The sequence below is a fragment of the Salvelinus fontinalis genome, chromosome 21, assembly GCF_029448725.1.
Source record: "Salvelinus fontinalis isolate EN_2023a chromosome 21, ASM2944872v1, whole genome shotgun sequence".
Classification (NCBI taxonomy): domain Eukaryota; kingdom Metazoa; phylum Chordata; class Actinopteri; order Salmoniformes; family Salmonidae; genus Salvelinus; species Salvelinus fontinalis.
Window position 1 is genome coordinate 12,047,685 of NC_074685.1, and position 26,208 is coordinate 12,073,892.

The following is a 26,208-nucleotide window of genomic DNA, read 5'->3' on the forward strand; positions in this document are numbered from 1 at the left end:
GTCTTCAGATCCCTCTCTCCTCTCCTCATCTGAGGAGGAGGAGGATTTAGAGTATCGTTACAACTATCTGTGATTTATTTAGAATTCAAGGCACATTTAACCAGCAGGGCTACCACAACATTCTGCAGCGATACGCCGTCCCATCTGGTTTGTGCAGAGTGGGACTATCAATTGTTTTTCAACAGCACAATGACCCAACACACCTCCAGGCTGTGTAATGGCTATTTGACCAAGAAGCAGAGTGATGGAGTGCTGCATCAGATGACCTGGCCTCCACAATCACCTGACCTCAACCCAATTGAGATGGTTTGGGATGAGTTGGACTGCAGAGTGAAGGAATAGCTGCCATATATATATATGTGTGTGTGTGTGTGTGTGTGTGTGTGTGTGTGTGTGTGTGTGTGTGTGTGTGTGTGTGTGTGTGTGTGTGTGTGTGTGTGTGTGTGTGTGTGTGTGTGTGTGTGTGTGTGTGTGTGTGTTGCAGAGAGAATGAGAGAGAGAATGAGAGACAGAGAGAGTGAGCTATGGAGAGAGAATGATATAGAGATAGAGAGACAGAGAATGAGAGAGAGAGAGGGAGGGATGGAGAGAGAATGATATAGCAATAGAGAGACAGAGAATGAGAGAGAGAGAGGGAGGGATGGAGAGAGAATGATATAGAGATAGACAGAGAATGAGAGAGAGAGGGAGGGATGGAGAGAGGATGATATAGAGATAGAGAGACAGAGAATGAGAGAGAGAGAGGGAGGGATGGAGAGAGAATGATATAGAGATAGAGAGACAGAGAATGAGAGAGAGAGAGGGAGGGATGGAGAGAGAATGATTTGGAGATAGAGAGACAGAGAATGAGAGAGAGAGAGGGAGGGATGGAGAGAGAATGATATAGAGATAGAGAGACAGAGAATGAGAGAGAGAGAGGGAGGGATGGAGAGAGAATGATATAGCGATAGAGAGACAGAGAATGAGAGAGAGAGGGAGGGATGGAGAGAGAATGATATAGAGATAGACAGAGAATGAGAGAGAGAGGGAGGGATGGAGAGAGGATGATATAGAGATAGAGAGACAGAGAATGAGAGAGAGAGAGGGAGGGATGGAGAGAGAATGATATAGAGATAGAGAGACAGAGAATGAGAGAGAGAGAGGGAGGGATGGAGAGAGAATGATATAGAGATAGAGAGACAGAGAATGAGAGAGAGAAAGGGATGGAGAGAGAATGATATAGAGATAGAGAGATAGAATGAGTAGTCTGCTCATCAGTAGCTCAAGCTAACAAGAGAAAGCAGATGCATTTGGCTGATTGATCCTTTTCCTCACACTGCCTCTAAATGTGTGTGTGTGCGTGATTGTGTGTGTGCGTGTATGCGTGTGTCTATATATATATGTGTGTGTGTGTGTGTGTGTGTGTGCTTCTGGTGTCCTCGATCTGCAATCTCACATTAACATATTTGAGATTCCGCTTGATTCTACAGAGTGAGACAGTAATTTATGCTCCTCTTGATAGAGAGAGAGAGACAGAGAGAGCGAGAGAAAGAGAGAAGGGGAGAGAAAGGGCAGAGAGAGAGAGAGGGAATGAGGGAGAGAGGGAGAGAGAGAATGAGCGAGAGAGAGAGAATGAAGGAGAGAGAGAATGAGGGAGAGAGAGAGCAGAGCGAAAGTGCAGAGAGAGAGAGAGAATGAGGGAGAGAGAGTAGAACCGTTTCTACTGCCAACAGATATGGCACGACAACCTCTGAAGCTCTTCATTTAGAGACAAGGGGCTGCATCTCAATAATGTACAGTCGCTGACCCTACCTTTCCCTCGTCTCCTCCACCATCTGCAAAGGCCTGAATAACTAAAAGAGCTCGTCATCCATATTCTAGTTTCCTCAGCTCAGAGGATGAAGAGAACAGGAAGAGAGGAGACAAGGAGAGGGTGAAGAGGACACAAGTAAATGAGGACACAGGCACACACCAGGCTCCTGGTAGAACTGGGCTAGGCTGAACAGGCTCCTGGTAGAACTGGGCTAGGCTGAACAGGCTCCTGGTATAACTGGGCTAGGCTGAACTGGCTGGGTTGTATTGTGTAGAGCTTTAGTACCCATTACTAAGTTTGCAGTGGGACAGTGTAACCTGACACAGCAGATCTTGTATTACACTGGCATCCACCATGTACAAAAAAAAACTTCAAATGAGTTTAAGGTACTGGGGGCTGGTCTAGTGGTAGGGCTTCTGGACCACACCCCTGGAAGCGTGGGTTCAAACCCAGATTGCACTTTTCCATTCTAATTTGGTGCCAGCTGACCATCTGAGGGAATGGTCAGGGAACAGCCAGCCACATCCCAGGGACCCTGGTGTGAGAACCACTGGTCTAGAGGAGGAGGTGGAGCTGACCTCTGACAGGACCTAACATCTGGGATATGTATGGATTATTTATTGGATTACTTTATTTCAACTTCAATATCTCTCTTTCTCTCTATTTGTATTTATTATGGATCCCCATTACTTCCTGCCAAGGCAGCAGCTACTCTTCCTGGGGTTTATTATGGATCCCCATTACTTCCTGCCAAGGCAGCAGCTACTCTTCCTGGGGTTTATTATGGATACCCATTACTTCCTGCCAAGGCAGCAGCTACTCTTCCTGGGGTTTATTATGGATCCCCATTACTTCCTGCCAAGGCAGCAGCTGCGCTTCCTGGAGTTTATTATGGATCCCCATTACTTTCTTCCAAGGCAGCAGCTACTCTTCCTGGGGTTTATTATGGATCCCCATTACTTCCTGCCAAGGCAGCAGCTGCGCTTCCTGGAGTTTATTATGGATCCCCATTACTTCCTGCCAAGGCAGCAGCTGCGCTTCCTGGGGTTTATTATGGATCCCCATTACTTTCTTCCAAGGCAGCAGCTACGCTTCCTGGGGTTTATTATGGATCCCCATTACTTTCTTCCAAGGCAGCAGCTACGCTTCCTGGAGTTTATTATGGATCCCCAATACTTTCTTCCAAGGCAGCAGCTACTCTTCCTGGAGTTTATTATGGATCCCCATTACTTCCTGCCAAGGCAGCAGCTACTCTTCCTGGGGTCCGGAAAAATTAAGGCAGTTATACAATTTCAAAAACATTACAATATATTAATTACAGAATTCATAACACACTAAGTGTGTGCCCTCAGAACCGTTCTCCACTACCACATATCTATTCTTTATCTCTCCCCTCCTCTGTTCTACTCCTCCCCCTCTCCCTCCATCCCTCCATCTGAAGCTATAGTAAGGGGAGTTAATATGGGGCAGTTGAAACCCTCAGGGTATCCACTGTATATACAACACACTGTGTGTGTGGGCAAGTGTGTGTGTATGTGCACATGCGTATATTGATGGGGACTTTATATTCTAAAACATTGCTCGCCTCCTGTTGAATACACTTATATTAAACCTCTGATTTCCTCCTTCGTGGTAATGATATGATATATCATATTGTACCATATTATGAAATCATTGTATCAAGATTTTATCTTCTTATTCTCTCCTCAGATCACCAGAAGCTGGAGAGGGAAGCCAGGATCTGCAGATTGCTCAAACACTCCAATATCGGTCAGTACCTGTAACCCTCTCTCTCTCTGCTGCTGGGGCTGCAGCACAGGAAGAATATGAGAATATGTTTTCTGCTGACGTTCTCAACCCATCCCTGTCTGTCTCTCTCTTTCTCTCTCTCTCTCTCTAGTTCGTCTCCATGACAGCATATCAGAGGAGGGCTTTCACTACCTTCTGTTTGACTTGTGAGTGGCAGTGCTCTCCTCCCTCTCTCATCCCTCTCTCCTCCCTCTCTCATCCCTCTCTTCTCTCCTCCCTTGATATCTTGTATCCCTCCCTTCTACTTCCATCCCATTTTCCTGCCTTTTCTTCTCACCTTCCTTCTTTTTGCCCTCTTCTCTCATCCTCCCCCTCTCCTCTTCCTCCTTCTTCTTCTCTCATCCTCCCCCTCCCCTCTTCCTCCTTCTTCTTCTCTCATCCTCCCCCTCTTCCTCCTTCTTCTTCTCTCATCCTCCCCCTCTCCTCTTCCTTCTTCTCTCATCCTCCCCCTCTCCTCTTCCTCCTTCTCTCATCCTCACCCTCTCCTCTTCCTCCTTCTCTCATCCTCACCCTCTCCTCTTCCTCCTTCTCTCATCCTCACCCTCTCCTCTTCCTCCTTCTCTCATCCTCACCCTCTCTTCTTTTTCTCTCCTCTCCCCGTTTCCAAGGAGATTTTTCCCTATTACATAACCATCCTCCTCTTTGCACATGCTCAGTTCCATCTTTAGCCTTGCACATACGCACACACACATACATGCACACACACACACACACACACACACACACACACACACACACACACACACACACACACACACACACACACACACACACACACACACACACACACACACACACACACACACACACACACACACACACACACACACACACACACACACACACACACACACACACAAACTCCCCTGCAGTGGAACCTGTCTCCATGGCAACCAAACCAGAGAGATTCCTGCAGAGCCGGGGTTTCCCCTAACGAGGACATCCCCCTCCGCTGTGTGTGATTGTATATGTGCGTTCGTATGTGCATTTGTGTGTTTGTATGTGTGTGTGGTTGTGTGAGTGTGTGTGTTAACTAGTGTTTGTGTGTTAACTAGTGTCTGTGTGTTAACTTGTGTCTGTGTGTTAACTAGTGTCTGTGTGTTAACTAGTGTCTGTGTGTTGTAGGGTGACAGGTGGAGAGCTGTTTGAGGACATCGTGGCCAGAGAGTACTACAGTGAAGCAGATGCCAGGTAAACACCTTTTACGCAGTACACCCTCTTTATCCATCCATCCATCCATTCTATATCACATGCTCTCTCTCTCTTTTTCTCTCTCTCTCTCTCTCTTTCTCTCTTTTTCGCTCTTTTTCTCTCTTTCACTCTCTCTCTCTCTCTCTCTCTCTCTCTCTCTCTCTCCTGTTCAATGTTACTCTCAGTTTACCTTGTAGAATACATTTTCATTGCACTGAGCACTTCTCCTCAGTTTGCACACACACAGACACGCACAGACGCACACACACACACACAGACCGACACAGCCTTGCCCCTCAGGAATTTGACTGTGGAGGTGTTGTGTGTGTGGGCGGGAGCGGGAGCGAGAGAGAGGAATGGGAGAGAGAGAGGAACGAGAGAGAGGGGGAGAGGGAGGGAGAGAGAGAGAGAATACATATTTCACTGTGTGTGTGAATCCTAGCTGCATTGCTCTACCCTGCGTGTCTGTACTTTCCATGTGTCCTCTGTCCGTTTCTCTGTCTCTCCTAGACTGGTAGTGTGTTGCTCATGGCAACCTATGCTAAAAAAATAAGAAATGAAAGTCAGAGAGAGAACCTGTTCTCATTTTTATTATGGAGTTGTTATATAAAAAAAAACACAGGTAAAGCCACCAAGTTAGACATCTCCTTCACAGACCCAGACTGTCACAGACAGACAGAAACTGCAGTTCATTCCTACGCTGCTTGACTCCTAGAACAGTGCATTTCCTCTTCATCATCTCTCTGACAGGTGTTCACAAGGTGTTCACAAGGTGTTCACACACAATACTTGAAATTTGTGGGGTGCTTGATTTAGCTTGACTTTTGCACTTTTGGGACTAAAATAGAATAGGACAGAATACTTTATTGCCCTCGAGGTAATTTGTCTAGCACATTTTAAGAGCACTGCAATACACCACACATAACGCAGATGCAGTACACTGACAGACTAACCCACTCCCCCTGGTGTTGTCATACAGTCACTGCATCCAGCAGATCCTGGAGGCTGTGTTACACTGTCACCAGTCGGGCGTGGTACACAGAGATCTAAAGGTGAGTTAACTGTGTGTGTGCTCTTCACCTGTTCCCTCTGAGATAGATCTGCTGTCTGTGCTGACATTATTATACAACAGTCCCACTGGGATTAACACAGTGTGTGTTTGTGTGAGAGTGTTTGCGCGTGTGTGAGTGTGTTTGCGTGCGTGTGTGTGTGTCAAAAGTGTTGAAACGTTATGAGCAGTAACTTTTAGAGGGAAGTCTTCTAGATGAGGTTTGCAGAACTGTCATTAGATGAAGAAACGGCATGTGTCTGTGAAACTATTGATTTCCCTAGTGGGTGTTTATTAAGTTGCAGCAGAATGGTGACTCAAACTGTGGTTTTTATTTTAATCATTCATCAATAACTCACACACACACACACACACACACACACACACACACACACACACACACACACACACACACACACACACACACACACACACACACACACACACACACACACACACACACACACACACACACACACACACACTGGGAATACTGCAGTATACCTAACACAGGGTTGTAGATAACACAGGGGCTGTAGATAACAAAGGGGCTGTAGATAACACACGGATTGTAGATAACACACGGATTGTAGATAACACAGGGGCTGTTAGATAACACAATGGGCTGTAGATAACGCAGGGGTTGTACAGTGCCTTCCAAAAGTATTCATCCCCCTTGGCATTTTTCCTATTTTGTTGCATTACAACCTGTAATTGAAATAGATTTTTATTTGGATTTCATGTAATGGACATACACAAAATAGTCCAAATTGGTGAAGTGAAATGAAAAAAATAACTTGTTTAAAAAAATTCCCAAACATTCAAAACAGAAAAGTGGTGCGTGCATATGTATTCAACCCCTTTGTTATGAAGCCCCTAAATAAGATCTGGTGCAACCAATTACCTTCAGAAGTCACATAATTCGTTAAATAAAATCCACCTGTGTGAAATCTAAGTGTCACATGATCTGTCACATGATCTCAGTGTATAAATACACCTGTTCTGAAAGGCCCCAGAGTCTGCAACACCACTAGGCAAGGGGCACCACCAAGCAAGTGTTACCATCAAGACCAAGGAGCTCTCCAAACAGGTCAGGGACAAAGTTGTGGAGAAGTACAGATCAGGGTTGGGTTATAAAAAAATATCTGAAACTTTGAACATCCCACAGAGCATCATTAAATCCATTATTAAAAAATGGACAGAATATGTGTTAAGTGCCTCCTAAAAAGAGGGAGGTGCAGGAGTCAGGAGCAGGAGAGCAAGGAAGTCCCAGCGGCACAGTCGTTTATTATAAAGTCCCAACCCAACAACAACAGGAGGGGAAACACACCCCAATGAAGTCGCCACACACAGGGAAAATCACGAAACACACGGAGGAGAAACCTCTACTCGTAATACAGTACCAACGGTACAACGACTGTGAGAAAATAAAAAACCTGTGGCGCAAACACGCACCCCTAACAGAGCAAACACAGCAAATAATCCCGCACAAAGACTAGCAGGCAGCGGAGGTTAATAAACCCACCGAAATTAACTAATAGGACACAGGTGTAAACAGAACAGACAGACACAAACGAAAAGGAAAAATGGATCGTGGCAGCTAGTAGGCCCAGGGACGAGGACCGCCGAGCACCGCCCGAACAGGGAGAGGAGCCACCTTCGGTGGAAGTTGTGTCAGTATGTTACCACAACAAACCTGCCAAGAGAGGGCCGCCCACCAAAACTCACAGGCCAGGCAAGGAGGGCATTAATCATAGAGGCAACAAAGAGACCAAAGATAACCCTGAAGGAGCTGCAAAGTCCCACAGCGGAGATTGGAGTATCTGTCCATAGGACCACTTTAAGCCGTGCACTCCACAGAGCTGGGTTTTACAGAAAAGTGGCCAGAAAAAAGCTTTTTGGCCATCAAGGAAAACGCTATGTCTGGCGCAAACCCAACACCTCTCATCACCCCGAGAACATCATCCCCACAGTGAAGCATGGTGGTGGCAGCATCGTGCTGTGGGGATGTTTTTTATCAGCAGGGACTCGGAAACTGGTCAGAATTGAAGGAATGATGGATGGCGCTAAATACAGAAAAATTAGAGGGAAACCTGTTTCAGGCATCCAGAGATTTGAGATTGGGACAGAGGTTCACCTTCCAGCAGGACAATGACCCTAAGCATACTGCTAAAGCAACACTCGAGTGGTTTAAGGGAAAACACTGTAGATAACACAGGGCTGTAGATAATATAGAGGTTGTAGATAACACAGGGGTAGTAGATAACAGAGAGGTTGTAGAAAACACAGGGGTTGTAGAAAACACAGGGCCTGTAGATAACACAGAGGCTGTAGATGACACAGGGCCAACTTCCATTACTGTTTATTAGATTACCTTCAAAGTTTGTGGTCTCTACAGCACCCCCCCCCCCCCCCCCCCCTCACCCACTTTCTCAGCCTAACATCCACCAGAGCAACCTAACCTTCTTAGTAATCACCACTGCAGCAAAACAGACAAGTTATTGTGTGTGTGTGTGTGTGTGTTGGTGATAGTGAGGTTGAATGATGATCCATAGCTCATTGAATCAGCCCACTCTGCTGTCTGTGTATGTACATAATAATACAATACTACCCTGCCTCTTGTTCCCCTCAGTGACACTAAAACACACACACACACACACACACACACACACACACACACACACACACACACACACACACACACACACACACACACACACACAAACATTTCCCTCCTCCTTCCCTCCTCTGCCCTGCATGCCCAAATTAATCACTCTCAATAATCGGCACATGCTGCAGTGGTGACACTGCTACGGTAGATCCTTGTCTCTGTGTGTGTGTGTGTGTGTGTGTGTGTGTGTGTGTGTGTGTGTGTGTGTGTGTGTGTGTGTGTGTGTGTGTGTGTGTGTGTGTGTGTGTGTGTGTGTGTGTGTGTGACACTGTTAGTACTGGCTAACCACAGTAGCAGTGCCACAGCTGTTACAGACAGATTGGTTCCTAATAAATACATAAAATAAATGACTGTTAATGATTGGACCATCTGTGTGTGTGGGTGTGGGTGTAAGTGCAAGTGTGTTACTACTACATGATTTTAGGCCCAGCACCCCATGAGAAGTGATGTGTGTGTGTTTGACTTCTTGTCCCATCTGTCCCCTGTGTAGCCAGAGAACCTCCTGCTGGCCAGTAAATGTAAGAATGCTGCAGTGAAGCTGGCTGACTTTGGATTGGCCATCGAGGTGCAGGGAGACCAACAGGCATGGTTCGGTATGTCACACGCTCACGCACCCACACACATACACACACACACACATACACACACACACACACTTGGTGTTGTATTGGGCGAAGGCATAGCCTTTAGATTGGCCATTCTCATCACCAACCAGTTGCTGGAGACAATGTCTCCGAAGGCAGAGAAGGTGTTGTACACACTTTTGTTGCAGATGATCTTGTCCAGGTTCTTGACAAATGTGTTTCCTACCCCGCTCTTCCTCAGAGATGAGGTCATGCTGAGACCACAGGCTTCATGTTGGTCCTCCATGGATGGTTTCAAAGTTCATCGTGTCCAGCTGGGTTAATGTAGTTCACCTGAGAGGATCGGCAGGTGATTTTGTCCCTAACAACCTGGAGTATATCCCTAATAGGACTGAAGTTGTAAAACAAAACGCGTCAGTCACCTCAGGGTAAAGATCAGCAAGGTAGAGGGAGGCCCTGGGGTTTCTGGGCACGCTGGGAGCCATGTATGACGAAGCATACATTCTTATGCTGTCCACGTTGGTTTTCTGGCAAATCCTGCTGCTGATGATGTAAATCCTGCTGCTGCTGATGTAAATCCTGCTGCTGCTGATGTAAATCCTGCTGCTGATGATGCAAATTCTGCTTCTGATGATATAAATCCTGCTGATGATGATGTTAATCCTACTGCTGATGATGTAAATCCTACTGCTGATGATGATATAAATCCTGCTGATGATGATGTTAATCCTACTGCTGATGATGTAAATCCTACTGCTGATGATGATATAAATCCTGCTGATGATGATGTTAATCCTACTGCTGATGATGTAAATCCTACTGCTGATGATGATGTAAATTCTACTGCTGATGATGATGTAAATCCTGCTGATGATGATGTAAATCCTGCTGCTGATGATGATGTAAATCCTGCTGATGATGATGATGTAAATCCTGCTGCTGATGATGATGTAAATCCTACTGCTGCTGCTGATGTAAATCCTACTGCTGATGATATAAATCCTACTGCTGATGATATAAATCCTACTGCTGATGATGTAAATCCTGCTGCTGATGATGTAAATCCTGCTGCTGGTGTAAATCCTGCTGCTGCTGCTGATATAAATCCTACTGCTGCAGATGATGTAAATCCTACTGCTGCTGCTGATGTAAATCCTGCTGCTGCTGATGTAAATCCTGCTGCTGATGATGTAAATCCTACTGCTGATGATGTTAATCCTGCTGCTGATGATATAAATCCTGCTGCTGATGATGATGTAAATCATGCTGCTGATGTAAATCCTGCTGCTGCTGCTGATGTAAATCCTACTGCTGATTATGTAAATCCTGCTGCTGATTATATAAATCCTGCTGCTGATGATGTAAATCCTGCTGCTGATGATGTAAATCCTGCTGCTGATGATGTAAATCCTACTGCTGATGATGTAAATCCTACTGCTGATGATATAAATCCTGCTGCTGATGATATAAATCCTACTGCTGATGATGTAAATCCTGCTGCTGATGATGTAAATCCTGCTGCTGATGATGTCAAACCTGCTGATGATGATATAAATCCTGCTGATGATGTAAATCCTGCTGCTGCTGATGATGTAAATCCTGCTGCTGCTGATGATGTAAATCCTACCGCTGATGATGTAAATCCTGCTGCTGATGATTTCAATGCTGATGATATAAATCCTACTGCTGATTATATAAATCCTGCTGCTGATTATGTAAATCCTGCTGCTGATGATGTCAATCCTGCTGCTGCTGATGTAAATCCTACTGCTGATGATATAAATCCTGCTGCTGATGATGTAAATCCTGCTACTGCTGATGATGTAAATCCTGCTACTGCTGATGATGTAAATCCTGCTGCTGCTGCTGATGTAAATCCTGCTGCTGATGATGATATAAGTCCTGCTGCTGTTGATGATGATGATATAAGTCTTGCTGCTGATGATGATATAAGTCCTGCTGCTGATGATGATATAAGTCCTGATGATGATGATGATGATATAAGTCCTGCTGCTGATGATGATATAAGTCCTGCTGATGATGATATAAGTCCTGCTGCTGTTGATGATGATGATATAAATCCTGCTGCTGTTGATGATATAAGTCCTGCTGCTGTTGATGATATAAGTCCTGCTGCTGATGATGATATAAGTCCTGCTGCTGCTGCTGATGATGATATAAGTCCTGCTGCTGTTGATGATATAAGTCCTGCTGCTGATGATGATATAAGTCCTGCTGCTGATGATGATATAAGTCCTGATGATGATGATGATGATGATATAAGTCCTGCTGCTGCTGATGATATAAGTCCTGCTGCTGATGTTGATATAAGTCCTGCTGCTGATGATGATGATGATATAAATCCTGCTGCTGTTGATGATGATGATATAAATCCTGCTGCTGCTGATGATGATATAAGTCCTGATGATGATGATGATGATGATATAAGTCCTGCTGCTGATGATGATATAAGTACTGCTGCTGCTGATGATATAAATCCTGCTGCTGATGATGATGATGATATAAGTCCTGCTGCTGTTGATGATGATGATATAAATCCTGCTGCTGCTGATGATGATGATATAAGTCCTGCTGCTGCTGATGATATAAGTCCTGATGATGATGATGATGATGATGATGATGATGATGATGTAAATCCTGCTGCTGCTGATGATGTAAATCCTACCGCTGATGATGTAAATCCTGCTGCTGATGATGTCAATCCTGCTGCTGATGATATAAATCCTGCTGCTGTTGATGATGATGATATAAATCCTGCTGCTGCTGATGATGATATAAGTCCTGATGATGATGATGATATAAGTCCTGCTGCTGCTGATGATATAAGTCCTGCTGCTGAGGATGATATAAGTCCTGCTGCTGATGATGATATAAGTCCTGATGATGATGATGATGATGATATAAGTCCTGCTGCTGATGATGATGATGATATAAGTCCTGCTGCTGCTGATGATATAAGTCCTGCTGCTGATGATGATATAAGTCCTGCTGCTGATGATGATATAAGTCCTGCTGCTGCTGATGATGATATAAGTCCTGCTGCTGCTGATGATGATGATATAAGTCCTGCTGCTGATGATGATATAAGTACTGCTGCTGATGATGATATAAGTCCTGCTGCTGCTGATGATATAAGTCCTGCTGCTGATGTTGATATAAGTCCTGCTGCTGCTGATGATGATGATATAAATCCTGCTGCTGATGATGATAATGATATAAGTCCTGCTGCTGCTGATGATGATGATATAAGTCCTGCTGCTGTTGATGATGATGATATAAATCCTGCTGCTGATGATGATGATGATATAAGTCCTGCTGCTGCTGATGATATAAGTCCTGCTGCTGCTGATGATATAAGTCCTGCTGTTGCTGATGATATAAGTCCTGCTGTTGCTGATGATATAAGTCCTGCTGCTGATGATGATATAAGTCCTGCTGCTGATGATGATGATGATATAAGTCCCGCTGCTGATGATGATATAAGTCCTGCTGCTGATGATGATATAAGTCCTGCTGCTGATGATGATGATGATATAAGTCCTGCTGCTGATGATGATGATGATATAAGTCCTGCTGCTGATGATGATATAAGTCCTGCTGCTGATGATGATGATGATATAAGTCCTGCTGCTGCTGCTGATGATGATATAAGTCCTGCTGCTGATGATGATATAAGTCCTGCTGCTGATGATGATATAAGTCCGGCTGCTGATGATGATATAAGTCCTGCTGCTGATGATGATATAAGTCCTGCTGCTGATGATGATGATGATATAAGTCCTGCTGCTGCTGCTGATGATGATATAAGTCCTGCTGCTGCTGCTGCTGATGATATAAGTCCTGCTGCTGCTGCTGCTGATGATGATGATGATGATATAAGTCCTGCTGCTGATGTTGTTGGGGAATAAAAGATCTTGAAAAGTTGACGTTTTAGCTGTTGATTGATGGTTGCTTAAGATATCAAAATGTCAGGTGTTAGAAGCCCTGGAACCCCCTCGTTTGTTATGTCATAAGTCATATTAGATCAAATAGAATCTATCCAATTAGATTACTTTATTTGTTGCATCATAGTTAGTTAGATTGCATGATTTACATTGCAAATGTAAATAAATAAAAGAATGTAAAAAAACACAAAAAAACACGATAGGCCTTAGCTTAAACATAAATAGCCAATAACCTGTTAAAAACAACAATGTGTACAGCAGGACTCCCCAGTTCAGCTTTCCATTTCACTTTCATAGATTTATTTTTGTTAAAATTACCTTGTTGATTATATTTACAGTTTCCAACAAAATAGTAGACCGACAGTGGAATCAGTTTCTACACATTGTTTTGTCTTCTGTGTTGGACTACATCCATCATCATGTTCTATATCATCCTCGGCCTATGACTGCAGTCATACAGCTTAACCACTGTGTGTGTGTGTGTGTGTGTGTATATACATAGGTTTTGCAGGTACCCCAGGCTACCTATCTCCAGAGGTACTGAGGAAGGAGGCTTATGGTAAACCTGTAGACATCTGGGCTTGTGGTGAGTATAAAGCACTACAGTAACACTATATTATATTATATATATATCTGTCTCATCCCTTTCTCCATCTCTCTCATCAGTATCTCCTCCCCTTCTCTCACCACTCAACACGTGTGTGTGTTTGTGTAGGTGTGATCTTGTACATCCTGCTAGTGGGGTATCCTCCATTTTGGGATGAGGACCAACACAAACTCTATCAGCAAATTAAAGCAGGAGCTTATGACGTGAGTAACACACACACACACACACACACACACACACACACACACACACACACACACACACACACACACACACACACACACACACACACACACACACACACACACACACACACACACACACACACACACACACAAACACACACTGGCACATTTGTTTGACATAAGGGAATGTGTGTGTGTGTAGTTTCCGTCTCCTGAATGGGACTCAGTGACTCCAGAAGCCAAGAACCTGATTAACCAGATGTTGACCATTAACCCTGCCAAGAGGATCACTGCCCAGGAGGCCCTCAAACACCCATGGGTCTCCGTAAGTACACACACACACACACACTTTTCCTCCCGGTTTCCCTGTTTGACATTGTCTCTCTCTTTCTCTCTTTCCAGCAACGATCCACCGTGGCGTCCATGATGCACAGACAGGAGACAGTGGAGTGCCTGAAGAAGTTCAACGCCAGGAGGAAACTCAAGGTCTGCTCCGTTCTCTCTTAATCATTTCATAATCGCTAGGAATACTGAGGTAATCTCTGAGCCTTCTTGTCACGTTCGTTTAGAGATGGATTGGACCCAGGTGCAGCGTGGTAGGCGTACATCTTTCTTTTATTTAAATGACACCGAAAAAATAACAAAATACAAAACAAACGTAAAGCTACGAAAGCAACTACACACAAACAAGATCCCACAAACTAAAAGGTGGAAAAAAGGCTGCCTAAGTATGATCCCCAATCAGAGACAACGATAGACAGCTGCCTCTGATTGGGAACCATACCCGGCCAACAAAGAAATAGAAAAACTAGAATGCCCACCCAAATCACACCCCGACCTAACCAAATAGAGAAATTAAAAGGCTCTCTAAGGTCAGGGCGTGACAGTAACCCCCCCCCACACAAAGGTGTGGACTTCGGCTGCAAAACCTGACTCCATGGGGGAGGGTCCGGGTGGGCATCTAGCCTCGGTGGCGGCTCCGGTTCGGGACGTAGAACCCACTCCGCTCACTGATCCATCCGCTTCCGTGGAAACGGACCGTGGATCGTTGCTGGAGGAACCGAACCGTAGATCGTCGCCGGAGGAACCGGATCGTAGCCGGGGACTCCGTACCATAGATCGTCGGCGGAGGAACGACTGTGGATCGTCGCCAGATGCTCCGGACCGTGGATCGTCGCCGGGTACTCCGGACCGTAGATCGTCGCTGAGGACTCCGGACCGTAGATTGTCGCTGGGGACTCCGGGCCGTAGATCATCGCCAGAGACTCTGGACCGTAGATCGTCGAGGCTCTGGACTGGGAACCATCGCAGGAGGCTCTGGACAGGGAACCCCCGCTGGAGGCTCTGGGCCGCAGACTGTCGCTGAAGGCTCTGGACCGCAGACCGTCGCTGAAGGCTCTGGACCGCAGACCGTCGCTAGAGGCTCTGGACCGCAGACCGTCGCTGGAGGCTCTGGACCGCAGACCGTCGCTGAAGGCTCTGGACCGCAGACCGTCGCTAGAGGCTCTGGACCGCAGACCGTCGCTGGAGGCTCTGGACCGCAGACCGTCGCTGAAGGCTCTGGACCGCAGACCGTCGCTGAAGGCTCTGGACCGCAGACCGTCGCTAGAGGCTCTGGACCGCAGACCGTCGCTAGAGGCTCTTGACCGCAGACTGTCGCTGAAGGCTCTGGACCGCAGACCGTCGCTGAAGGCTCTGGACCGCAGACCGTCGCTAGAGGCTCTGGACCGCAGACCGTCGCTGGAGGCTCTGGACCGCAGACCGTCGCTGGAGGCTCTGGACCGCAGACCGTCGCTGGAGGCTCTGGACCGCAGACCGTCGCTGGAGGCTCTGAACTGTAGACCGTCGCTGGAGACTCCGGACCTTGGATCGTTGCTGGAGGCTCCGGGCCATGGATCGTCCGCTGGCACAGGTGCGTCCGCTGGCACAGGACGCACTGTGCTGTGAAGGCGCACTGGCGACACAGTGTGTGGATCTGGCGCAGGATATCCTGGACCGAAGAGGCGTACTGGAGGTCTGGAGCGTAGAGCTGGCACAACGCGTCCTGGCTGGATGCTCACTTTAGCCCGGCAAGTGCGAGGAGCTGGCACAGAACGCACCGGGCTGTGGATGCGCACCGAAGACACATTGCGTATCTCCGCAAAACATGGTGCCTGACTGGTCCCACGCTCCTCACGGTGACTGTCTTGCTCCAGACACCAAACCATTCACTCTACCTCATCACCCCCCTCAACTATCCCACAATACTCCTCGCTCAGTCTCTCCCAATATTCCTCTTCGCTTTCAGACTCGCCCCTCGGCTTCGCCGACCAACCCGTGTGCCCCCTCCCAAAGAAATGTTTAGGGCTGCCTCTCGGGCTTCCGTCGTGATCGTGAACTTCGGAGTCGCCGTTGATCCTCCTTTCTCTCCCGGGCCCAGGATGTCTGCTCCTCCTGGCCATGCTGCTTGGTCCATTGGTGGTGGGATCTTCTGTCACGTTCGTTGATGGAAGGATCGGACCAAGGTGCAGCGGGGTAGCCGTACATCTTTCTTTTGTTTAAATTATACCGAAAAAACAACAAAATACAAAACAACGTAAATCAACATGCAGTGCAGAAAGCAACTACACACAAACAAGATCCCACAAACTAAAGGTAGAAAAATATATATTTTGTCTCCCTACACCAAACGCGATCACGACACGCAGGTTAAAATATCAAAACAAACTCTGAACCAATTACATTATTTGGGGACAGGTCGAAAAGCATTAAACATGTATGGCAATTTAGCTAGTTAGCTTGCACTTTCTAGCTAATTTGTCCTATTTAGCTAGCTTGCTGTTGCCAGCTAATTTGTCCTGGGATATAAACATTGAGTTGTTATTTTACCTGAACTGCACAAGCTCCGCCAATTAATTCACACATAAAACGGCCAACCGAATCGTTTCTAGTCATATCTCCTCCTTAGTATTACCACAACTACCGGCAAAACAGTTCGTCTTTCAATCACTCACGTGGGTATAACCAATGAGGAGATGGCACGTGGGTACCTGCTTCTATAAACCAATGAGGAGATGGGAGAGGCAGGACTTTCAGCGCGATCTGCGTCAGAAATAGAACGGAGTTCTATTTTAGCCCTTGGTAACGCAGACGCTCGTTGGCGCGTGCGAGCAGTGTGGGTGCAATAATTGAATAACATGGATTTCTAAATTTATTTTGCGACGCTCGCTCGTGCGACGTGTCCGGTCTGGTCAGCATGTTAGCCAAATACATTAAACTCAGATTTTCACAATTCCTGACAATGAATCCTAGTAAACATTCGGTCTTATGCCAGTTAGGATCACCCCTTTATTTTAAGAATGTAAAATGTCAGAATAATAGTAGAGAGAATGATTTATTTGAGTTGAGTTGAGTTGATTTTATTTTTACAGGGACAGTGCACATTAATTAACGTTTCAGTAAAAGTGACGGTTTTAGCCAGCCGGCTAATTTTCAACCGCAGTCCCTGGGCAGGTTATTTAAGCTTTTATTTCTTTCATCACATTCCCAGTGGGTCAGAAGTTTACATACACTCAATTAGTATTTGGTAGCATTGCCTTTAAATTGTTTAACTTGGGTCATACGTTTCAGGTTGCCTTCCACAAGCTTCCCACAATAAGTTGGGTGAATTTTGGCCCATTCCTCCTGACAGAGCTGGTGTAACTGAGTTAGGTTTGTAGGCCTACTTGCTCGCACACGCTTTTTCAGTTCTGCCCACAAATTTTCTATAGGATTGAGGTCAAGGATTTGTGATTGCCACTCCAATACCTTGACTTTGTTGTCATTTTTGTCCATTTTGCCACAACTTTGGAAATATGCTTGGGGTCATTGTCCATTTGGAAGACCCATTTGCGACCAAGCTTTAACTTCCTGACTGATGTCTTGAGATGTTGCTTCAATATATCCACATAATTTCCCTACCTCATGATGCCATCTATTTGGTGAAGTGCACCAGTCCCTCCTGCAGCAAAGCACCCCCACAACATGATGCTGCCACCCCCGTGCTTCATGGTTGGGATGGTGTTCTTCGGCTTACAAGCCTCCCACTTTTTCCTCCAAACATAACGATGGTCATTATGGCCAAACAGTTCTATTTTTGTTTCATCAGACCAGAGGACATTTCTCCAAAAAGTATGATCTTTTTCCCCATGTGCAGTTGAAAACCGTAGTCTGGCTTTTTTTATGGCGGTGGCTTCTTCCTTGCTGAGCGGCCTTTCAGGTTATGTCGATATAGGACTCGTTTTATTGTGTATATAGATACTTTTGTACCTGTTTCCTCCAGCATCTTCACAAGGTCCTTTGCTGTTGTTCTGGGATTGATTTGTACTTTTCGGACCAAAGTACGTTCATCTCTAGGAGACAGAACGCGTCTCCTTCCTGAGCGGTATGACGGCTGTGTGGTCCCATGGTGTTTATACTTGAGTACTGGGGCTGCGTTTGAGATCTATGTTCTTTAGGGTCCGGGCGAAGGTGGGCACTGCTGCCTTGTGTAGGTGGACCTGATCGTTGTCAGGAGGGCTATCAGGGTGGCTGACATGGGGGTTGCTCAGAGGGGGTGGGATCCTCTGGGCTTGGGGTTCTTCATTTGTCTGTCCCGCTGTGATGTCGATGTGGTCAAGGTCTGGGGTGGACTGTTCTGCTGTGGTGTCGAGACTTTTGTCGGGAGCTGAGGTGGGCTGTTCTGCTGGCTTCTCTGTGGGGGTGGCCACCTCTCTAATGGGTTGTTCTCTGTCACACGCCACCCCCCACCCTCTCCTCCAGCAGTCTGATCCTCTCCTCTAGTGCTGTGTTCTTCTCCTGCTCTTTCTCCTGTTGATGTTGTCCAGAGTGCAGATAAGTCTCTCTCCACCTCCAGCTCTCCAGGTCTAGTTAAGGGGTTGTTGTTCTGCTGGACTGTTGTCTGGGTCTGTGCTGACTGGAGTGTAATCACCTGCTGTTCCAACTCCACTTGCCTTATCTCCAGCTGGGTGAATTTATCCCTTATTTCAATGAGGGAGTAGTACTCTGTGATGGGAGGTTGACTTTCCACTTGGGGTTGCTCGTCTGTGGGTTTATGTAATGAAGAGGGCTGTTCTGACCCACTCGAAGTGGGGGTATCTTTCTCAACAGAGAGCTTCTCCTACTGAGCTATTTTTTTGATTAGGTGAAAGTCCAGCTGAAACTGTTTGAGGTTTCCCTGTACCAATACTGTTCCAGACTTATAGAGATTTATATTAGCTGACTCAGAGTCCTCGTTGTCTAGTATCCGGAGTTTCCACCCATCGGTAACACCCCCCACCCCCCTCTTAACAGAGGGGTAGTGTGTTAATATAGCACTGTGCCATGCCAGGGGATGGTCTGCGTGGAAGATAGGGTTGCTTGTGTTCCCATTTTTATAACAGTCAGCAAAAAGGGAACAATAATAATAATCTTTGGTAGTTGTAAGCCTTCCAGGTAATTCCGTAATTCCGTCCAAAATCAGGTTGTAGATTTTGAGTTTTGATTTGGAGTGAAGGTTATGTTGTGGAGGGTTGAATCCTGTATATGTCCCTGCCAAATAATCAAAGTTTATCTAACTCTAAATCTATCATTTTTAAGAACATGCGGAAAAATGCAGGAGCTCATCTGCTCATGATCTCTTTTTCTCTGTAGCTCTCTCTCTCTCTCTTTTTCTGTAGCTCTCTCTCTCTGTCTCTCTCACCCCCCTTACATCTCTCTCCCCTCCATCTCTCTCGCCCCTCTGTCTCTCTCTCCCCTCCATCTCTCTCTCCCCTCCATCTCTCTCTCTCTCTCTCTCTCTCTCTCTCCCTCCCCTCCATATCTCTCTCTCCTCCCTTCTCCCTCGCTCTCTCTCCCTCGCCTCCATATCTCTCTCTCCCTCCCTCCTCTCTATCGCTCTCTCTCCCCTCCATCTCTCTCTCTCTCTCCCTCCATCTCTCTCTCTCTCTCCCTCCATCTCTCTCTCTCTCCCTCCCCTCCCTTCCATATCTCTCCCTCCCCTCCCTATCTCTCTCTCCTCCCTTCTCCCTCACCTCCATATCTCTCTCCCTCCCCTCCCCTCCATCTCTCTCTCCCTCCTCTCTATCTATCTCTCTCTCTCCCCTCCATCTCTCTCTCTCTCTCCCTCCATCTCTCTTTCCCTCCTCTCTATCTCTCTCCCTCCCCTCCATCACTCCCTCTCTCTCCCTCCCTTCCATATCTCTCCCTCTCTCTCTCCCTCGCCTCCATATCTCTCTCTCCCTCCTCTCCATCTCTCTCTCCCCCTCTCTATCTCTCTCTCCCTCCCCTCCATCGCTCTCTCTCTCCCTCCTCTCTCTCTCTCTCTCCCTCCTCTCTCTCTCTCCCTCCTCTCTATCTCTCTCTCCCTCCCCTCCATCTCTCTCTCCCTCCTCTATCTCTCTCTCTCCCTCCCTCCCCTCCATCTCTCTCTCCCTCCATATCTCCCATGCCATGATAGGTGGATTGGTGCCTTTCTCTATTCATAGAGGATGATGTCTGGATGATTTGGCCAGAGATATGATTTCTGCTAGTATGTTTAGATGAGCTGGAACAGACTGGTTCATGCATGTTATGTGAACAGACTGGTTCATGTATGTTACACTGGGAATAATGGAGGCTAGTTGTCGTGTCCCAAATGGTGCCATATTCCCTATATAGTGCACTACTTTTCCCCAGGGCCTATAGGGTCTGTAGTGTATGTACTACATAGGGAATAGGGTACCATTTGGAAGGTGGGGAGTGTGTGTTTGAGACCAAGGCTATATGTCATGATGAGTGGATCGATAATACTGCTGCATCTGGAAAGGAAGGAACACACTCACAAGAAACACAGCCTGTTAGTGTATGTGTGTACACAGGCTAGCCATTCCTATTGTATGGTGTCCACGTGATCACACATGCTCTTAGTGTCAACGGTGGATGTAGCTGGTGCATGGAAGTCAGGCGCAGGAGAGCAGAGATGAATGGACAAAGCACTTTACTTAGGCAATGATAATACAGAACGCAACCGCGTCACAACACAAATGCCCAAAGAATAAGTGAGGCAGCACAAAGTACAAAACCCAAGTACAAAGTACCGGCTGCCACAAAGCACGGGTATAAAACAAAACCCGGCACAAACCAGCCGGAAGCGTGCCAACCTTGACAATAAACAACACCCCCCACACAGACATGGAGGGAACAGAGGGTTAAATACACATAGTAATGATGATGAGATGAAAACCAGGTGTGCAGGAAAACAAGACAAAACAAATGGAAAATGAAAAGTGGATCGGCGATGGCTAGAAGACCGGTGACGTCGACAGCCGAACAAGGAGAGGAACCGACTTCGGCGGAAGTCGTGACACTTAGTTAGTTAAAGACATGTTACGGAACTTCTACTAAGTATTTTTTAAACCTCCCGCCTTGGGCTGGATGTGTTAATGTGTAGTTCATACATGCATAATATAACCTCAATTAAATCCTAAGTTTGAATCCTAGTTTTCTGGATGCTGTGTGGTGCCGTTTTCCCTACATTTACCCACACATGGGCCATAGGGATGTGCACAGTTATTCAAATATTGGAACTGACATTAGGATTTGAATAGTTTTTGTCATGAAAAAATATATTATAGGCCTATTAACATTAAAAAAGCTTAAAGTAAATTGTTGTTACATACAAGGATATACCACGTCATTTGAAATTATTAATTTAATAACACAACAAACTTTTCAATGTAGTTTATATGACGTGCACGGTCGCTTATTGTTAATGTTGGCCAATCAAAGCGGCAAAGAGGCTCAATGTGTAGCGAGTGGAGTTAGATTTAATTTAATGCAATACAAAATGCATTAAAATTACGAAATTAACAGTTTGAGAAATGAGAAGGAGTAGACTACAACGAGCAACCAACAGGTATGCCGTTTTTTTCTCTGAATGGGATTGGGGAGAAAGTGCAGCATGTAGCCACAATTAGCCTAGCTAGCTACAATTAGCCTAGCTAGCCACAATCAGCCTAGCTAGTTACAATTAGCCTAGCTAGCTACAATTAGCCTAGCTAGCCACAATCAGCCTAGTTTGTTACAATTAGCCTAGCTCGCTACAATTAGCCTAGCTAGCCACAATTAGCCTAGCTAGCTACAATCAGCCTAGCTAGTTACATTTAGCCTAGCTCGCTACAATTAGCCTAACTAGCTACAATTAGCCTAGCTAGGATATCCAACAAAACTTCATGGCACTATTCGAATATTACACTTATTTCAGACCCCCATCCCTAGTGGGCCAGCCCCCTAGCAATTCGAGTTTCAGCCAATGAGCTTCAGCTAGCTAGCTAGTTAAATAAAGGTTAAATAAATACAAATAAATAAAAAGCTAGCAAGACACACACAGTAGAGTAAGAGAGAGCAGTGGCATGGTGCACATAACTGCACATTGTCGGGGACCACTTTTGGCTAGCGGGGATTACTTTGAGAACTACTGGCTAAAAAGTATGCAAAAGTATGGTAGAATCTCTTTTAATGTTCATTTATGAAATCTTTAACTCTAATAGTGTGAGTGGGTTATAAGTGGTCTTCCTGGTGAATGGAAAGGGTCTGTAATAGTCCTCTCTCAATTCAATTCTCTCTCTCTCTCTTCTGTCCATAGGGAGCCGTCCTGACTGCTATGCTGGTGACGAGGAATTTCTCTGGTAAATGTGTGTGTCATACATAAACACTTACACGCATGCGCACACACGCATGCATGCACGCTACAGACAAACACGTGTGCACACAAACACACACACACACACACAGACACACACGCACTTGCTCTTTCTCTCTCTCTCTCTCTCTCCACAAGCACCAAAAAAAAAAAATGTCATGAGATGTTGTCATTATCACAAACTGATCTGGTGAAAAGTTTAGTCTCCCATTATGAAGGACTTTACTAAGTTTGATTACAATGGTAAGCTGCATGGATCATAACATGTTCCTGTTCCTCTGGACTAACACTGTGTCTGCCGACCAAGGTAAGAGGGGTGAGAGACTTCTCACTGGAAACATGTCACCATTTCATTGGATTTAGGTTAAAAGTTGGGTGAAAGAATCTGAAATTCCCACGTTGATGACGTTGATGACGTTGATGACTTTTTACACTTTGATTCAACGTCATCACATAGATTTGTTTTATGTTGAAATATTTTTGCCCTTGACTCACTTTGATGAAACTTAACTGGGTCTTGGGTAATATAACTTCAATCTGGCCTACTCTTCACACTGACACGCTGACACTCTCCTCTCTTCTCTTCCCTCACTCCTTCCCAATTTCTGTCCTTTGCTGTCACTTGCTCTCTGTCCTTCTCTCTGTCTTTCTCTCTCTCTCTCTCTCTCTCTCTCTCTCTCTCTCTCTCTCTCTCTCTCTCTCTCTGTCTCTCTCTCTCTCTCTCTCTCTCTCTCTCTCTCTCTCTCTCTCTCTCTCTCTGTGTCAGTCGGTAGACAGTCTACATCTCCTGCGTCAATCACTACTGTTCCTGCAACTGCTGCTGGGATAGTGGAGCAAGGTATCTTCTTCTATACCTCCTCCTATTACACAATTATACTGTCTCTCCTCTCTTCTTCTTATCTCCTCTCCCTCGCACTATCTTCCTCATCCTTTCCTTTTGCACTCCTTTTGTCCTTCCTCTCATGTACCACCTCTCTATCCTCCCTCCCTCCCCCCTCACCTTTCCCTCTCTCCTATCTTTATCCTCCTCTCCCCCCTCTAATGAATGAAGCAGCATACATGGCATGTCTATCTACCCTCCCTTCCTCCCTCCCTCCCTCCCTCTAACATGCTTTAGTCTTTTGTATCTTTGGGCTGGAGTCCTTTTTTGTTTAACATTTTCTGCCTGTGTTTTGTCCCTCATGAGCAGTGTGTGAGGTGTCTTTGATGTGTGTGAGATACAAGCTGTGGAGAGACAAAGAGATAGATAGAGTATTTTCTTTGTTCAGACTCTTCCAGGCCAAAGCTGAGGATTCTCCTCCCACTCAAAAGTTCTGTGTTGCTATGGTGATTAATCAGTGTCAGCACCAGAGCTTCCGGTGTTCTCACCTCTCTATCTCTCTCTCTCTCTCACTCTCTCACACTCTCTCACTTTCACTCTGGTTATTAATACAGAATACAGAAAGATTCATAAACCTTCCTGCAAGCATTTATGAGTGTGTGCGTGTTTGATCAGTTTATATTGTAATGTGTTTGTGTATCATCATTTGCATGGCTCTCCATACTGAATTATATTTTGGTATTATTGTCCTGGTGAGGAATCCCCTAATATTAATCTGAATGAATCCCACCTGCCTCAGAGATGAACAAAACCATTATTATACACCTGCTTCTCCATTTCATATTCCACTACACTTTCACCTCTAATCCCCTGTGTGTGTGTGTGTGTGTGTGTGTGTGTGTGTGTGTGTGTGTGTGTGTGTGTGTGTGTGTGTGTGTGTGTGTGTGTGTGTGTGTGTGTGTGTGTGTGTGTGTGTGTGTGTGTGTGTGTGTGTGTGTGTGTGTGTGTGTGTGTGTGTGTGTGTGTGTGTGTGTGCTATCCCTGATGGACTGTGCTGATCCCTTGCTTTGGGCAGTGGTTCAGGGTTAATGAGTGTCAGTTGGATAGAGGTTTTTGTGCATGTGTGTGTATGAATGTGTGGGGTTTTCGGTGGGTATGAGAGATAGTTACAGTACAAAGTAGATCACTGTTGTCACAGTGAGAATGTGTGTGTGTGCGATTCTAAAAGTTTTAGAGTGTGCTCGTTTGTAAGGGTTTACAGTAGTTTGTGTGTGTATGAGCTTTAGTGGGTGTGTTGGCACTGTTTAGAGTTTGGCGTTTCAGTGTGTTCGCTTTCGAGAGTTCTGTGTGCGTGAGAGAGGGTTTAGTTAGTTTAGTGTGTGTGTTAGCTAGCTTGGGGTTAGCTAGGTGTCGACACTTGTGCGTGTGTGTGTGAGGTGTGTTTTAGCAATAGAGTGTGTATGATGACTACTCTACCCTCTGAGAGTGTCTTTTCAATTTCCTTGGCAGCCAAGAGTCTCCTCAACAAGAAGGCTGACGTCAAGGTAAGATACATTAACACGTGTATCCTCCCCTCTCATCTCTCTTCTCTTCTCCTCTCTCTTCTCTTCTCATCTCTCTTCTCATCTCTCTTCTCTCTTCTCATCTCTCTTCTCATCTCTCTTCTCCTCTCTCTTCTCTCTCTTCTCTCTCTTCTCATCTCTCTTCTCATCTCTCTTCTCTCTTCTCTTCTCCTCTCTCTTCTCTCTTCTCTCTTCTCTCTTCTCCACTCTCTTCTCATCTCTCTTCTCTCTCTTCTCATCTCTCTTCTCATCTCTCTTCTCTCTTCTCTTCTCATCTCTCTTCTCTCTTCTCTTCTCATCTCTCTTCTCTTCTCATCTCTCTTCTCATCTCTCTTCTCTCTTCTCTTCTCATCTCTCTTCTCTTCTCATCTCTCTTCTCTCTTCTCTTCTCTTCTCATCTCTCTTCTCTTCTCATCTCTCTTCTCCTCTCATCTCTCTTCTCCTCTCTCTTCTCATCTATCTTCTCTGTCTTCTTCTCTCCCACCTCCTACAATTGGCAGTGTTATGTGGTGTTGTATGGTGTCGTGTTGTGTTGTGTTTTGTGGGCATGCTGTTTGGGTGTGAGTGCGTGTTTATTATTGCTCGTTGTGTACACTGCGTGCTGTCTGTGTCAGCTGTGTGTGTGTGTGTAGCCTATTAGTCTGACTGTCCAGCGTAGTCTGATGCATTGTAGCTTCAGTTACTCTAGCTATGTAGTTAAAATGTTCTATTCATGTGTACTGTCAGCGGTCAAACCCACCATAGATATAACATACGCTGTTCTATAGACCTCTATGGGTCAAACCCTCATGACAGCAATGGATGTGTACAGTAGACTCCAATAGTCATGTTTATGGTAAGATTTGGTTGTTTATGGTAAGGTTTGGTTGTTTATGGTAGGGTTTGGTTGTTTATGGTAAGGTTTGGTTGTTTATGGTCAAATGTGATTGTTTATAGTAAGGTTTGGTTGTTTATGGTAAGGTTTGGTTGTTTATGGTAACATTCGATTGTTTATAGAAAGGTTTGGTTGTTTGTAGTAAGGTTTGATTGTTTACAGAAAGGTTTGGTTGTTTATAGTAAGGTTTGGTTGTTTATGGTAAGGTTTGGTTGTTTATAGTAAGGTTTGGTTGTTTATGGTAAGGTTTGGTTGTTTATAGTAAGGTCTGGTTGTTTATGGTAGGGTTTGGTTGTTTATGGTAAAATGTGATTGTTTATAGTAAGGCTTGGTTGTTTATGGTAAGGTTTGGTTGTTTATGGTAAGGTTTGGTTGTTTATGGTAAGATTTGGTTGTTTATAGTAAGGTTTGGTTGTTTATGGT

The 26,208-nt window shown here is 45.5% G+C and overlaps 1 protein-coding gene across 6 annotated transcripts in view; it reads left to right on the plus strand.

Moving 5' to 3' along the window:
- Positions 1-26,208, plus strand: part of LOC129818184 (calcium/calmodulin-dependent protein kinase type II subunit beta) — a 69,939-nt gene that overhangs the window by 10,541 nt on the left and 33,190 nt on the right. For 3 of the 6 annotated variants that reach the window (XM_055873872.1, XM_055873869.1, XM_055873867.1), the window contains exons 3-14: positions 3,503-3,562; positions 3,693-3,747; positions 4,727-4,792; positions 5,772-5,844; positions 9,002-9,104; positions 13,563-13,646; positions 13,776-13,870; positions 14,055-14,177; positions 14,255-14,338; positions 22,473-22,515; positions 23,296-23,367; positions 24,859-24,893. In XM_055873872.1, coding sequence (XP_055729847.1) covers positions 3,503-3,562; positions 3,693-3,747; positions 4,727-4,792; positions 5,772-5,844; positions 9,002-9,104; positions 13,563-13,646; positions 13,776-13,870; positions 14,055-14,177; positions 14,255-14,338; positions 22,473-22,515; positions 23,296-23,367; positions 24,859-24,893 — 893 coding nt within the window. Of the gene's footprint in view, positions 1-3,502; positions 3,563-3,692; positions 3,748-4,726; positions 4,793-5,771; positions 5,845-9,001; positions 9,105-13,562; positions 13,647-13,775; positions 13,871-14,054; positions 14,178-14,254; positions 14,339-22,472; positions 22,522-23,295; positions 23,368-24,858; positions 24,894-26,208 lie in introns of all 6 variants that reach the window. The other 3 variants (XM_055873871.1, XM_055873868.1, XM_055873866.1) reach the window with 1 other exon arrangement.